This window comes from Anser cygnoides, chromosome 3, assembly GCF_040182565.1.
Source record: "Anser cygnoides isolate HZ-2024a breed goose chromosome 3, Taihu_goose_T2T_genome, whole genome shotgun sequence".
Classification (NCBI taxonomy): domain Eukaryota; kingdom Metazoa; phylum Chordata; class Aves; order Anseriformes; family Anatidae; genus Anser; species Anser cygnoides.
The window spans coordinates 47,932,336-47,948,439 of NC_089875.1; the positions used below are offsets into that span (position 1 = coordinate 47,932,336).

A 16,104-nucleotide genomic window follows, 5' to 3' on the forward strand; every position below is an offset into this window, starting at 1 on the left:
ACTCATTTTAAATGGTGAGCCTTATTATTCAGGGCACGCTGCTCCAAAGGATTATCTTTACTTTTGTTCTGTCCTCACTTGTTTACAAAACATACCATGTCCACAATAGCTGTTTGAAACTCTCAGTAATTAACTGTATTAATATTTCACTGTTACTGCAAGGTAATGTAGATATGACAAACATCTCTTGTACTTTTTACTGTACATAAGTAGCAGTTATTTGTACCAATTAATAGTTGAATTTATGTAGTGACACAATATATGAATTGTGCCCCACCATCAGTTTTATTTCTGTCACCATAATGTAAGATCTATTTTTAATTTCTGAACTTTAATTCTTTTTCTTGGGAGAGTTTAGACACAGTGAAAAGTCAGACAAGCCTTAGATTTGTACCTGTGAGAGAGTAGGTGCTGAATGATGTGATTGAAGGCCCATTTTTTTCAGAAGTTCCAAATTTTCTATTATCTTTTCTGATGTGTTGGGCAGCCAAAATCATTAACATTTTTTTTTTGCAAATATGTAGTTTAAGAATAAATGCTTGGATACAGGAAATAAATGGTGTTTTACCTTGATTAAAATGTCACATTAATGAATGACTTCCCTTTTTCAGATGTACCACAGAATTCGCCATTCAGAGTGTATTTACCGTGTAACAATGGAGAAACTATCCTACCACAGTGTTTGTACAGCTGAAGAGTGGCAAAACCTAATGCACTGTACACTGCCTCCACATATTTATAAAGAAATTGAACTGTAAGTGTGTTTTCAATATAGCAACAGTTGCAACTGGTATCTGATTGTGAAAAATATTATTGTTTTTCCCTCGGTATAGCTGAGGGTTTTGTAGGAAGCACTTTCCTTATAGAACTATCCCAATGTCATAGGTCTTTACCTCTGACAATCTTATACCCAGTTAAACTTTATGACCTATGAACAAACTGTATATATCAAAGATGTAAAATAATACCTACCTAGATTGGTAGCGTTTTCCACAGACATGCATATCTACAGTAGCTGCAGTAAGCATTAATTTATATCTAAGGGCTGTAGAGCTGAATTTACTTTCCAGTACTCCTAAGTCACCACCAGCTCAGAGCCAGAAAGGAGGCTGAGTTGTAACGTGAGTAGTTAAGACCAAATGCAAGACATCATTCCCATTTATATGTTTTAGAATAAAAGATTCAGCTCCTCCCTGTGTGTTATTTTTTATTTTATTTTTTTTCCTTTGTGTTTTTTGCCTCTGACTGTGTTTCTCAAGGGAGGGAAAAACGGATACAGAACTCAACCTCTGAAAATAATTCAGTGTTATGAGTCCCGTGTGCTAGGATTTAAAGTTACAGCCCAAAATTTGGAGGACTTCCCATTCCTTAGTTTGCAATATCTGAATAGTCTAAGACTTTGAAATAATTCAGCTGCTGTCAGATCTCATGGGTCTTCCATGTGCTGAAGATGTGCCTTTATCTGTTTGATTGGTATTCCCCACTCAGTACTGACATTGGGACTCATCTCAGTTTTTAAGTCACCGTTTCTGGCCCAGGACAATAAATTCTGCAGTAGTGACCAGGTGCCTAACATCAAAACTCCACAGTTTTGAGTCACAAAATCTAAACTGTTTTCATTAACCTGATCTCTAGAACTCGCTCCTGTCAAGTGTTATGCACTGCAGCCGTGACTGAGCAAAGCATACAAGCATATGCTTAACAGAGACTTCTTTCGGTTAAAGTTCATTACATGCTGAAGTGATTTGCTTGAAAGCCAGAGTATTAGCAGCCTGCAGGATTACACCCTAACAGAAGCTTATTCTTTGCAACACAATTCCTTATGCTTTGTTAGATGATATTATATAACCCACCTCCTCACCAAAATGACTTTTACTTGTAAAGATGACAGGTTTCATTCTAAATTATATTAACATCCTTTAGTTTGAGAACTCTGAATACATTTAACCATTTTTCAAGCAATTCAGCTACCTTCAGCTCTCTTGCACCTGCTGTGCTGTTCAGTATGTCACATACACGAGCAAGTGTTTAGCTGGGTTCAATGGAAAGTAAATAGAAGACTTGCAGCACAGCAGGTGCAGGGAAAGGGGTTAATTAATAATCGAAGGACAAACAGTTCTGCTGAGCAAGTACCTAGCATTAGGCCTAAGTGTTGATACTGAGAGAGGGGAAATCCTTAGCTAATGAAACATAAAAAATGCAGTCGTAAAAAAAGTTTGATTTTTGAAGTTTGTGCTTAATTTCTATTAGCCACTAAAAGGTGACATTTGCTGTATCAAAATTAAAGCAAGTCTCACCAAACTCTTGACAGAAATTTTTGGGAAAAAAGATGGTAAAGGTATTATTAGACACGCTATCCTTAAGATTCTCAGGAGAAAAGTAAATTTTAGGAGTGAACACAGATTTTTGTACATTATTAAACAATGAATTCTTAAATAAAGGTTTATGTTTCTATTAATTAAACAAAGCCAAAGGCTAACCACCATAGATCCCTTGACCTTACTAGAAAAATATTACTCTACATTGGAGGAAGGTATACCCTGTAAAGTCAGTTTTCTGTGTATTTTCAGAAACAAGTGCATGCTGTCAGATATACATTATCTAGTCATTTTCACTTTCTTAAGTAAGAAAGGGTGTTTTTTCTTACCAAGCTGAAACTCTCTTCTTAGATACCACTTTGACATCAGCCCTTATGAGGATGTCTGGCCTGCCATTTTTGTCTACATGGTTCACCAGTCCTGTGGGACAGCCTGGTATGAACTACATTATTTATTGCTTTAATTCCATTGTTTATGCATTTGTTTATTAGGAAATATTAAGGTCATTATTTCCTAATGCACAGTCATATTTTCTCTGGAGTTTCTTTACTATGCCTGGTCTGTACAGGGCTGTCAAAAGCAGGCTGAGTTTCTTGTCCTAGCTTCTTGGTCTCCAGTTCATAAAATTTAGGAACAGACAGATTAGATTAGAATAGTTTGGTTGGAAGGGACCTACAAAGATCATCAAGTCCAACTGCCTGACCACTTCAGGGCTAATCAAAAGTTAAAGTATGATTAAGGCATTGTCCAAACATCTCTTGAACACTGATGGGGCATCAACTACCTCACTAGGAAGCCTCTTCCAGTGTTTGTCCAGTGCAGAAATTTTTCCACATGTCCAGTCTAAACCTATCCTGGTGAAGCTTTGTGCTGCTGTTCCTGCACATCCTGTGACCAGTGACCAGAGACTGGCACCTCTGCACTTCCCCTCCTCAGGAAGCTTCATAGAGCAACAAGTTTGACTTTCAGCCTCCTTTTCTCCAGACTGGACAACCCAGATGTCCTCAGCCTCATAGGCGTATCCTCATAGGATATGAAAGAAGTCGTGATATTGTCCAAACAAGTTGTTCTTCAAGTTGTTCTTCCAATACAATATATAGAAGTATAGTTTGGTTCTGAGTTGAAATTGCTTCTCAGTCAGAAGGTTGTGAAGATATTGGAGGCATTAATTTTTTTCTTCTTTTTTACACACACAAAAGAGAGATGGTCCATAACTACTATTTTTCAAATATATAGCTGTTGAAATTAATATAATAAACAGTTAAAATAATTCCAGGTTGGACCTTATTTTGCAAAATAAATTTGTTATCAGCATCAAAAGAAGCCGGGACAACAGGTCAAGGGACAGGATTCTCCCTCTCTATTCTGCTCTCCTGAGACCCCACCTAGAGCACTATGTTCAGTTCTGGGGCCCCCAGCACAAGAAGGGCATGGATGTGTTAGAACAAGTCCAGACGAGGGCCAGGAGTATGCTTAAAAGGCTAGAGCACTTTTCCTCTGAAGACAGGTTGAGAGTTGGGGTTGTTCAGCCTGGAGAAGAGAAGGCTCTGGGAGACCTTATAGTGGCCTGCCAGTACCTAAAGGGGGCTACAGAAAAGCTGGGGAGGGACTCTTTGTCAGGGAGTATAGCGATAGGACAAGAGGGAATGGTTTTAAACTAAAAGAGGGGAAGATTTAGATTGGATATTAGGAAGAAACTCTTCACCAGAGGGTGTTGAGGCACTGGAACAGGTTGCTTAGAGAAGCTGTGGATGTCCCGTCACTGGAAGTGTTCAAGGTCAGGTTGGATGGGGCTTTGAGCAACCTGGTCTGGTGGGAGGTGTCCCTGCCTGTGGCAGGTGAGTTGGAATTAAGTGATCTCTAAGGTTGCTGCCAACCCAAACCATTCTTTGATTCTATAATCATTGTGCATTAAGTATGGAAATGAGTGATTTGGAAATGAAATGTCATTTCATTTATTGTCCTTTCTCTCAGCATCCATTACCAAGATCGGCAGTGTCTTGGCTAAGTATCCTTCCATTGCTGAAAGGAACTGCTCTGAATTGTGGAAAAATCCACAGATGAGTAATTGAAAGGGGAAGTGTCTCCTGGCAAAATGGAGGAACAAACATTTGGGAAACATTTGTTGGTGTCTGCTTCATCTTAATAACTAGAAGAATCTCCATGCCCTCAAAGCCTGAATATAGTCAAATCTGAGGGTCTTGAGGGTCTTTCTCTTCTTCTCTTCCATATTATGAATTGGATGATTGTTTTAAATGCAGTTCTCTACTTCTGAGTGTAATTAGGTTGTTTCCATTCCTGAAAGAATGGCTGTGGCTTCAAGATTTGGGTTCAAATTTTCTACTAAGTTTTTTTTTTTTTTTTCTCATTCTCTCTGCCCAGGTGTAAGAATTAATGGGAAAGAATTGATATCCACTTTACATTTTTCAAATGTCTCAAGTCTCACATACAAAGTTAAAGAAATAAAAGTGAGAAAAATATTTGAAAAGGAGGACTGACAGACTTATATTTAATTTCTGAAAGTACAGATCTTCTGAACTGTCCAAAACAAGTACTTGCAGCTAGGACATTACTGCTTCCATTAAAGCTTCCATGAGCCATGCAAGAAATGATAAAAACATGGAAAAAGTCAAACCACGTTAACAGGGGGAAAAAAAAAAAAAGAGAGAATAAAGGAAAATTGACCTTTTCATGAGGGAGAAAGTTAGTGAGTTGGGACTCTGGTAGCTTCTGTTCACTTCTGGGCATAGTAGTCCTTTTTCACCCTGACAGCCTTCTAATTACTTTAGAAAATTTTACCTGATACCTAATCCATGCCTGAATTTCCCATCTGCAAACAAAAAGATTTCTTTCATTTCAAAGGTTGTGCAGAGCTCTAATACTGGAGGATACAAAGTGTCTCAGAAGTATTCTTAATGAGCACATAAGTCAAACATAACAATTACTTTCTAACTACTTTTTAATATTACCTTAGTGAAAATACTTTTGAAAATAGATTCACTTTGCTTGCATATAATAACATCAAGAAGATAAAAAAAAAAAAAGAAAAGAAAAATTAAAAAAAAAATCCTTTAAAAGCAATTACTTAACAATGAATTATTTTGATGAAAAATGCAGAAACACTGAAATGTGAATTTCTGGTCATTGGGCCAAAATTAAAAATAAAAATAAAAAATTCTATACATCTTGAAAAAGTGATATATATATATATAGGTATGTTTTTCACGATGTCATTATGGAGCATCTTAACATTTTTGAATCAAAACAATTTTTGTATTTGGTATTTAACTGAGATTTTAGTTTAAACAGGATTATTTCTTCAATGTTGTTTGCATGCCCCCCCAACCCCCCTCCAATTTTATGTTTTGATAAAATTATATTTTCAAATTGTCAGTTAGATACAGGTTTTCACTATTTTACAGGTTGAATAGATAACAATTTAAAGAAACAGTACTTTAAGCTTTTGGAAGCAGATAAGGTTATGTAATTGTGTTGTGTGAGCTGGGTAGTTTGGTTTACATTCCAGAAATTTACAAATTAAACTATGAATATTATCAAGTATTCACACACTTTTGTCCTTGCCAAAACTTGAATGACTCTCATAAGCAATGAGTCATACTCACTCCTCTGTTGGTTATTTTTTTTTCCATTTTTATTTCTCACCAAACTCATTATTTTCTAGCTTTGAACTTGAAAAGCTATGCCGATTTACTATGTCTGTAAAGAAGAACTATCGCCGTGTGCCCTACCACAACTGGAAGCATGCAGTTACAGTTGCACATTGCATGTATGCCATACTTCAGAACAACCAGGGGCTTTTCACTGACCTGGAGGTAGGTGAGATGATTTGTATCAGTTACTAGCCTTCATTAGAGGTACCAACCATCTTATAAGTACTTTCTTTATTCTGGAGTTTTCCTGTCAGCTTGGGCAGAGTGTATATAAAGGATCTCATGGTCCCTGTACTGGAATGGGTATGAGTAGGGACTTTGAGAAAGGAGAATTCTTCAGACTCTTAACTCCATTGTTTCCTTCATATTTTTTCATAACATTGAAGAAGTGTTAGCAGATTTCCTATAAGTCTGTGTCCACATTTTAAGGTTCTTCCTGCCTACTCACAACCACAATCTGTATTTTAATTACTCAATTAACTGTCAGATCTGTGCTGAGGGGAAGGGGACACCCTGAATCTCGGACCCTGCAAGATCTGGGAGATCCTGAGTAGGAGGACAATGGAGAAAGGCTTGTTGTTGCAGAGCTGGTTGACATATGTTAGTAAAGCAGGGCAGCAGAAAGGACAGAAAGAAAATGGTTGTCCAAACATGTTTATTGACCGGTCAACTTTTATTATACAACAGTTTTCCTTAGCATGTGTGTATCTATTTCTAAGATAACTGCAAGGACTTAGAAAAATTAGAAAAAATATACTTTCAGTAGATCACTGTGAAAGTTTTGGTAATAAAATGGAATGCTTAGAATGGTTAAATTCTATATAACATACACTGTGAAGAGCTGCCACATGTTTTTCTTCTGAATTACTGTAGGTACACTGGGAGTGCTGTCTTATTAATGCTACCTGAAACTTCCAACTAGGAGAACCTGTTTTCAGTTGCTAATAACGTTGCCAAATACTAGCCATTTGAGCTGTAATTTTCCAAGTTTCCTGGCTTCATCTGGCTGATTCATTTGGGGAAATTTCAGCCATAATTGTTTGATTCTTTTTGACAAGCATGTTAGGAGAAACCAGGTTTTTGTGCAGTGTATAAGAGTAAAATAAAATTTGGTGGTCTTTCATATGAAAATGTCTAGTTTATTCTGCTTTCAAGCAGGGACTTGAAAATTGGCACTGAAATAGGAAAGTGGCATTTACCATGCAAATGGCAAAGTTGTCCAAGTTTGAAAAATCAATGTTTCTTTAACACAACAAAACAAAACAAAAAAACACTGTGGATTTGCACCCTCAGGGAATATTTAAAGGTCTCATAACTTTCAGTGTTAACCAAGTGGTAAACCCCATCTTTTGCAGAAAGGGTGGTTAGGCATTGGAACAGACTGCCCTGGGTAGAGTTCCCATCCTTGGAAGTACAGAAGAGCGTATATGGATGTGGCACTTAGGGACATAGAATAGTGGTGGACTTGGTAGTGTTAGGTTGATGATTGGACTTGATGATCTTGAGGGGTCATTTCCAGCCTAAATGATTCTATGATTCTTGAGAATTGAGTGAGAGGGACTGGGAGAGAAAAAGAGGCAGCTGTTAAGAGACATGGAAACAGTCTCTTAGCCAAGAGACTGCCAAGCTCCAGCCAGCCTCCACCTATTCAAATGCCTTACCCCTGTCTGTGTTTCAGCTCCTTTTGGCAGTCTCCTCTCTTGAGACTGGAGAAGTATACAGCAAGAATACAGGAAGCTACTAAAGGAAAATTTGGGAAACTAGGATAGGCTGGTCTCAGGTGAGGGATGGTGCCGTGAATCTAGATAGACTTAGAGTTGTGGAGAGCAGTATGACACATTGTAAAAGGGACTGTGATCTAGAAACAAACAGATCCAACAGGTAGGAGTGGTCAAAGAGTTGGGATCCAAGCAGGGAAGATGGGTTCATGGTGAAAAGCACTGGAATTAGGCACTATATTTCAGAACAACAGATAAGAAAGACTTCCCGAGAAGTGTAGACTGGGATGAGCTAGACAAAGGGAACTATCTGGGACAAGGAGACAGACTGATGAAGGCTGTAAGACTGGAAAAAATGCAGGTTGTAAAGGATGCAACAGGAGAATTAAACTTATGGGGCAAGACAGAAAAGCTTATGTCTGCTAGATCTGATATATAGCACAAAGGATTCTGTGTACTTTTTGAAGACAGTGTAATTCTAGTGCAACACTTAGAGTATTTTGGGAAGAGAGTGACATCTAGGGGCAGGAAATATATCTTACTTCTCTCTCTCTCTCTCTCTCTCTCACTCACTTTTTAATAGCGAAAAGGTCTTCTAGTTGCATGCCTATGTCATGACCTGGATCACAGAGGTTACAGCAACAGCTATCTTCAGAAATTTGATCACCCTCTAGCTGCTCTCTATTCCACATCAACAATGGAACAGCACCACTTCTCGCAGACTGTGTCCATCCTGCAGGTAGGATTATTGTAATTGTATCTTCTGTGCACTGGAGTCTGGTGTTGGAAATAGGAGTCACATCATTAGCCAGTAGATTTTCTGAAGCATGCTTATTTTTATTTCTGGACTGTAGTGCTCATCTATAAGTGTGTAAGAAGTATTTGCCTTGATTTATTACAGCAAATCTAGCTCCCAGGCATTCAATATTAGCAACCCAAGCATTCAATAATAGCACAAAACATAGCTTTCCCAAAACCTCGATGTTGTAGAAATACAGTGCATTTGAAGGTCTATACTTACGGTCTTCCTTTGAGTTGTCAGTTTCTGGATCAATAAGAATTTCTACTACAACCCTATGGATCAGGAACTTTGAAAATGAAAATCAGTTTCTCATTTAGTTACATATTTTCAGTAAAATGTGCTTCAACAAAGTCTTCAACTGTCCTGAATTTTTTAACAAAAACTAAAGAACTGTCAAAAGTCTGTATGAGAAGCTTGAAAACCTGCTGTAATAAATTCCGTGAACATTAAATGTGTGGCATGAAGTATGCATAAATTCTTTACATGGGAGCAAATGTTAATTTTGCACGCATGAAAAGTTTCATCTTGTTTCATTATGTTATCACATGTTTTTTTGTTCTTCAGCAATTGGAATAAAATGAATAAGGTAATATTCTGTGATAGTTCCTACTACAAGGTAAATTGTCTGTATGTTTAATGGAAAAGTAGAGGAAAGCATGCAAATACATTTTGGGAAATCAGTGTGTTGCTGACACACAGATATTTTCTCATCAGTGAAAAATTTGTTCATCTTCAATTAGAAGACTGAGAACGCTCACCAGTGAAACAGCTGCCAGTTCATGACATATTTGTGCTCACTGTTTTTAATTTACTGTGCACACGCCTGATGCATAGCCTTGCCATACTACTGTGCCACTAATTACTTGTTAACTTTTCTTTCTTTCTGGTCTTTCAGGGGGAAGATATTTCTTTTCTTAAATACCTAATCACCCTTTAGAAAACACATATTCTGTATTGTATTCAGAAGCACACCTTGTGATATTATGGTTTTAGGTATCATACACATTTCGTCAGAGAATGGAAGCTTTATCTCTGAATATTCCTCCATGTGGGAGGGTGTAATTGAATCCTTCAGTGGCGGTATGGCATTAGATTTTTAGTATTCATTCTTCATGTGACTTTGTGCACAGTGAGCAAGCTCCTCAGTCAGTAACGCTTCTCTGTCACTCTGTGGCTATGTGAAGCAGACTTTGGTCATTCTTTAATAACCATTATGCATTTTTCCTGCAGAAATGGTGCAATTGATGAAAGTTCCATTTGCTAAGAAGGTGGGGAACCCTTTTGCTTCCCTGCTACCTGTTAGCCTTGGCTGTCACAGCCAAGTGTAAGTGAGGAAAGGTGGATAAGTGGTCAGGGCTACAGAGTGGATTCAGACACTGACTATCCAGGTGCCAATAGGTGATATTTAGCAGCAAAGGCAGATGAGAACAGCCTTTTGGACTTGCTGTTTTTTCAACTGAATCAAAAAGTCTTTCTGTATACTTCCAGGACTGTTATGGAAAAAAGAAAAAGAAAAACAAAAACAAGTTATGATTTATGATTTATCTCAATGAGTTTTAATTTTATGTTAATAACCTGTAGGACTTTTCACTGTTTGAAACTTTATAGGTGCTTTGATTGTCCACTTGTAATTCTGTTGTATACCATACTTACAGAAGATTCTGTTCACTAGCTCTAGCTCAGTGGAGAAAGAATAAAATCTTACGAGCTGTACTTTGTACGTAGTTCTCAGAAGTCTATGTGACATGCTCAGAGCCAGCAGCTTCTATTGGTACTTAATGGAATCTTTTTTTTTTTTTTTTTTTTTTGTCCTAGTAGAATGAACAGGACTTCTCACAGCGGTCTTCGTCTTATTGCAGCTTCTAAAGCCTAGAAGTGACACCTCCAAATCTAGCATAATTTAAGTAGTAGGGTGAATAGCATGTTATACAGCAAGGCTGGGGAGTACAGAGTTCCCAAAACCCCAAATCGTGACAATAAATAACAGTAATTTCCTCGCTCCAAAGTGTTGATGATGGGTTAAAATGTTCTGAGCTTCTTTTTTAACATGTACTACAGCTTAGGAGGCTGTCAAAGGAGCATTGAGACAGACAGGTTGTATTTTCTATTCATTATTCACAATAAATCTACTTCTCCAAGTAAAAATGTTGGGAAATGACGTTTATGTTCCGGATGGTGAGAGAAACCAAGCCTGTTTGTACCACAGAGGAATTATTTTGAAAAAATTATGTAAATGCTTGACAAAAGTCAGGGAAACTTTTGATGAGCTTCAGCCCAAATGCCAATTAAATGTCAAAACACATCTGAATTTGTTATATTTTAATAATATTTTCTATTTTTGAATGTCCACACTTTGACATGTCTGGTTCATTCTTTCTTATTTTTCTCTGTTTCCTTTCAACAGTAGGAAGACTTTTGACAAGTTGCTTTCAAAAGCTTAGAGACAGCAAACAGTGTTGACTTGAAATGTGTTACAGCTTTATGAGTGATCACAGTGCATGGATATTGTCAGTTAAAAGTGCAGTCATACATAGTGGAAACTGCAAAGGGATGAAAGTGACATGTTGCCAGAGCCTCCATAGTGGAAGACATTGTCTTTAGTTTATCGGTCAGTCAATTTATGGTTGAACAAAGCAGGTTTTTTTTCCCCTAAATGTTTTTATACATTAACATACTGAAATTAACTTTATTTCTAAAGAGAAAATTGTATCAATAAATGAAGCAATTGCAGGCACATGTCATTGGCAACACCGTCATACTAAAATCTTTTAGGATTTTAAATTGGATATTTCTTCTTCTGTATTACTTATTATGCAATATCAAAAATTGTTCTTCAGAGTGAATCAGACATTCAGTTTACCAACTTGGCAGTGCAATACTCTGGATCAGGATTAAATCACAAGTTCCCAAGCTAATAGTGTCTGGAAGTGCAGTACATGTAGTGCTTATAAATCACAGCAGAAAAAGCTATCATTTTTCTCTATTAATACCTTCAGGCTTCAGAAGGAGCAGTCCCCAAAGCAAATCAGTGGTTTAGTCATAGGTTTCATGACAGCATTTAAAAACCAAAGATAAAAAATGGGAATTTCAGGCTGTCAACATCTGAATTTGCAGCAAAAATTGTCATTGGGCTGTAGAACTGTTGTAACCTGTCTGGTGAAGTAATGACTGAAATCATCTCAGAATTAGAGCTTGTGCTTTTTATTGGTTTTTTACTTTTTCATAGCTGGAAGGGCACAATGTCTTCTCCAATCTGAGCTCCAGTGAATATGAGCAAGTCCTTGAGATCATCCGGAAAGCCATCATTGCTACAGACCTTGCGCTGTATTTTGGAAATAGAAAACAGCTTGAAGAGCTGCATCAAGCGGGAGCATTAAACCTTAAGAACCAAGCACACAGGTAAAGCAGCAAACCAGATTTAGTTCACTAGGGCATTAGTCTTAGAAAGAAAAACCTTTCTTTTCACAGAACACAACCAGGAATTGTAAGAGAAAAAAAAAAAAAAACAACACTATTCTCTGTAGGCAGAGATCTTACAGATGAGATTTCAAACACCAACTTTGTGTAAAATATGTAATCATATATATATATATATATTTATATTTGCATGTCACTAGCTTTGGATTTCATCTACACAGTTCACTGACAGCTTATCTGCACCAGGAAGTTAGTGCATAGGCAGTTAAGTAGTGGGGAAAAAAAAAAAAAAAAGTGCAATAATCATTTCATTGCATTCTTATGTCAATACATTTATTTTTCTGTATGCATGCTTTCTGAAAGATTAGTCCTGACTAGAAGCAAAGTCACTTCCACTTCACTGTTGGATGGGAAAAAATCAAGCCCTTTGTAATCATTTTGCCTCTCTATAAAGCAGGTAACAACACCAGAACATAATTTAATAGCCAAATCAGCTACTGATTTTACATAACTTTCTGTTTTGATGAAACATTTGACTCCAGAAAAAATCCCTAAGTCAAACAGAGAAACAGGAAAGAATTCTGGTCAATTCTCAACCTGTGTGAATTATGATTGTTCTAAGTTTTAAAACTATTCAAAATATACAAGTATTCATATTCATATAGACATGAATCTTTTTGTCCACATAAGCAAAACATAATGTACCCTGGATGGCAGATATGTGTCATAACAGGGTTGATTAAAGTGTTCACTCAGCACTACAGTTTAGTGGGTGTCATTTGTAGTAGGGTGATGGTTGGACCAGACGATCTTGAAGGTGTCTTCCAACCTTAATGATTCTATGATTCTGTACCATACTCCCTTGATAGCTTCTTTACTGGAAAATGGCTTTGATCTAAGGCAGAGAAAAAATGGAGAGGTGAGATAGGAGTATATCGAATCATGATTCTGATTCTTTTCAGAAAGAACTTTGGAATTTGGATCTTCTTTAACTGTTTGAGGAATTTAAAAGGTTTTGCTGGTAGTTCTGAATACATTATCTCAACACAGTTTAATACTTAAGCTTAAATAAAAGCTTAAGCTTTTATTAAAAGCTTAAGTCACAGTATGGAATTGAAGTTTACCAGGCTTGAGTAAGCCTCAAAATCTTAAGGGTATGTTAGGTCCTGATAACCTCAAAATGAAACTTATGAGGAATCTTGAACTTAGGGGTTATCAATTTTGAATATTGCACAACTATTTAGTATATGATTGAATATTCTATTATGTTTAAAATTTTTACCCTGCCTGCCCCCTTTAACCATTTTCAGTGCAAAACCACATGCCCTGTGATACAGCATTAGTTGGTAACGTGGCTAAAGAATCCAAGGCTTCTACTTGGTATTGTACAATAAAAATAAAGTAATAGGATGTTAAAATTGGCCCGTATGTGGCTGATAAATCCTCTTTTATAACTCACGGAATTTGTACTTTGCCTTTTATCTATTCTTTACATTGTGTATTTGTGTATTTCAATGGTAATTTGTCTATTGATACAGCTTCTATAACTGCCATCACATTGTCATGAAAGTTAGCAAGTTGTGTGCTTTTTTTCATGGGATAGGTATTAACAAAGATGCAGGTGTCTATCAGATGGAAATCACATTAATTCATTCATTAATTTGACTGTTTTCTTTATAAGACACAAACAATAGATTCAAGGAGTAGTAGAGAAGTGCTAGAAAACAAAACACAAAAACTCTTAGTAATGACCGTTATAATCCTACCAATCCTCTTCAATTATTCTGTGAATAGGCTAGTCAGTGTACAGGATGGAATTATGTGTGGGAGTCTTGTCCTTATAGGAGGAGAATTCATTCCAAAAAAAGCAATGACTTCTCTTTTAATATACCATAGGTGTACTCTGATTATTGCAGTATTAGGGCTGTTGTGGAGACCTCACTCTTTAAAGCTACAATATTGCTGCAGCATACCTTACATTTAGATCAACAATACAGTTTGCTAAGGCAGTTCTTGAATAATTTCTCAGACAGAAACTGAGACAGAAGATCCAGTCACTGGCTGTTGCCAGAAGTAGGAAAAAGTAAAAAATACTTTTGAGAAGAAGTAAAAGAAGAAATAAGAGCTTACTTGTAAATGAAGATCTTTGAGATAAAACCAGTTTTTCTTCTTTTTGTAATCTGTGTTCATTTCTCTTTAAATAATGGAAAGAAATGCAGCAACAGGATATGCCATCTTTTTATTTATAGACTTGTACTGTATTCTCAAAAAATGAACTAGAGGTACAGGAGTGTTTTGAGAGGCATTCTTGTATACATTCCTGTAATTCTGCAGATGAACTCTGGTTGCAAACAATGAAGTAATACAAGGTATATAAAATAATTTGTGTGACGCCTTATCTGTAAATCATAAACAAGTGCGGAAGAAACAAGCAAAGTGGGAGAAAATTTGTAGTATTTATAATTTATTGCTGATTGAACTGAGGAAGGGCAAATAAAAACCTTGGGATATGGTAATTAAGTCTTTACCAAACTTACAATTTCATGCTATTTTATTCTAGAGATAGAGTGATTGGTCTGATGATGACTGCTTGTGATTTGTGTTCTGTAACAAAGCTGTGGCCAGTTACCAGACTGACAGCCAATGATATATATGCAGAGTTCTGGGCTGAGGTATGTGCATTTTTGTTTTCTCACTTTCTTTTATAAGAGAAAATATCTGGGTAGGAAAATAATAATAATAATTTAAAAAATAGAAAAATAAAAAAAAATTCAACAGCTACATGTTTTCATAACATATTCATTTTAAAGATTGTTCTTTGCAGCCGGCATGTGTTTTGTTGTTTACTTGGAAACTATTTAAAAAGCTAAGTTAGCTTCCTAAGTTTCGGGCATCAATTTTTCTCTCTGTTAAAGATGAATTTAGAAATTATGTCCTAACAGAACATACAAGAAAATCTGTTTCTTCTTAGAGTCACTAAGAGCAATGTTGTGAAGGATCTATTTGTATTCTAGAAATCCAAAATATGAAAGCAGCTTCCGGGCCAACTGCCTTAAAACACACACTTATGAAGCTGCAGTATGAATCCAGGAAATGCTAAAGCAAATATGACAGTCCTTTCAATTCCTCTGATCCCAGCATTTGCATCTTTGTGACGCAGCTCAACAACTGTGTCTCAAAGAGAGAGAGCTGATTTTTAATATAGTGAATGTTACTCCACAGATAAGATGTACTGAGAATTGACACATGACATTGAGTTGTAATCATATGCAGAAATAAAGATACAATCTCTAACATTTCTTATGCTCAGGATGAAATGATTTAATCATTTAATTCTTAAAGTGAAAAAGTGACTACCTTAGGGGTATAAGGAATAAGTTCTGAGCATGTTGCATACAGTTGAATTGTGTGGTTTTAGAAGATATGTTGTATTTTCAAGACTGTTATTGTACGTGTGTATCATAAAGTGTCCTTTTCTCTTATGTGCCATGTGGAAGTCTAAAGAATTCAGTGGGCTTATTTCTGGTTTATATAGGTGTAAAATGGAAATCAGGCCCACAGATTTGATGTAGCATGCATATAATGTGAAGATTTCTGTTTTGCGTGTTGCATGTTTATTAAGAAATTCAAGATGTGCATGGCATGTCTTTGTTTTCTTTATTATTATTATTATTATTTAAATTTTCTAGTTCTTTTAGTTATGAACACATCAGTCTATGATAAGATGTTTAAAACGTAAACTTTTTGAGCTCAAAGATGTAGTTTAGTATTCACTTTCTAAAATGTCAGCACTGGAAAGTGAGTGTTCTTATGAGCAATATATTGGAGGCATAACGTTGATGTACTTCACTAATTACATGCTCAACTTGTTTTGCTTACAAGACTTTAAAATAATTAAAAAAATACAATAATTTTTCTCAAGTCTTGTGAACTGAGTGGAAAGTGAAAGATCAATTTGACTTTTCTTACTCAGCAATATTAGAGATGGAATTATGGACATAACTGAGCCTGCACAGACTTTAAGTTGTTTTGTTATTCGAGTTAATAAAGATGCATCTTATATTATATTGCTGCTTCATGGAACAAATGTAGATTAGACGTTTTTGACAGAAATGGAATTCTTTATTTGCTATTTTGCTTCATCCGCTTTAAGAGATTAAGTGATATATAACAGAAGT

General features: G+C 36.2%; 1 protein-coding gene across 6 annotated transcripts in view; it reads left to right on the plus strand.

Annotated features, from left to right (window-relative positions):
• The window catches only part of PDE10A (phosphodiesterase 10A), a 371,561-nt gene that overhangs the window by 335,692 nt on the left and 19,765 nt on the right, over positions 1-16,104 (plus strand). For all 6 annotated transcript variants that reach the window (XM_066994132.1, XM_048067853.2, XM_066994131.1 and 3 more), the window contains 6 exons: positions 612-754; positions 2,670-2,753; positions 6,001-6,151; positions 8,291-8,446; positions 11,736-11,908; positions 14,487-14,598. In XM_066994132.1, the coding sequence (XP_066850233.1) occupies positions 612-754; positions 2,670-2,753; positions 6,001-6,151; positions 8,291-8,446; positions 11,736-11,908; positions 14,487-14,598 (819 nt within the window). The remainder of the gene's footprint in view (positions 1-611; positions 755-2,669; positions 2,754-6,000; positions 6,152-8,290; positions 8,447-11,735; positions 11,909-14,486; positions 14,599-16,104) is intronic.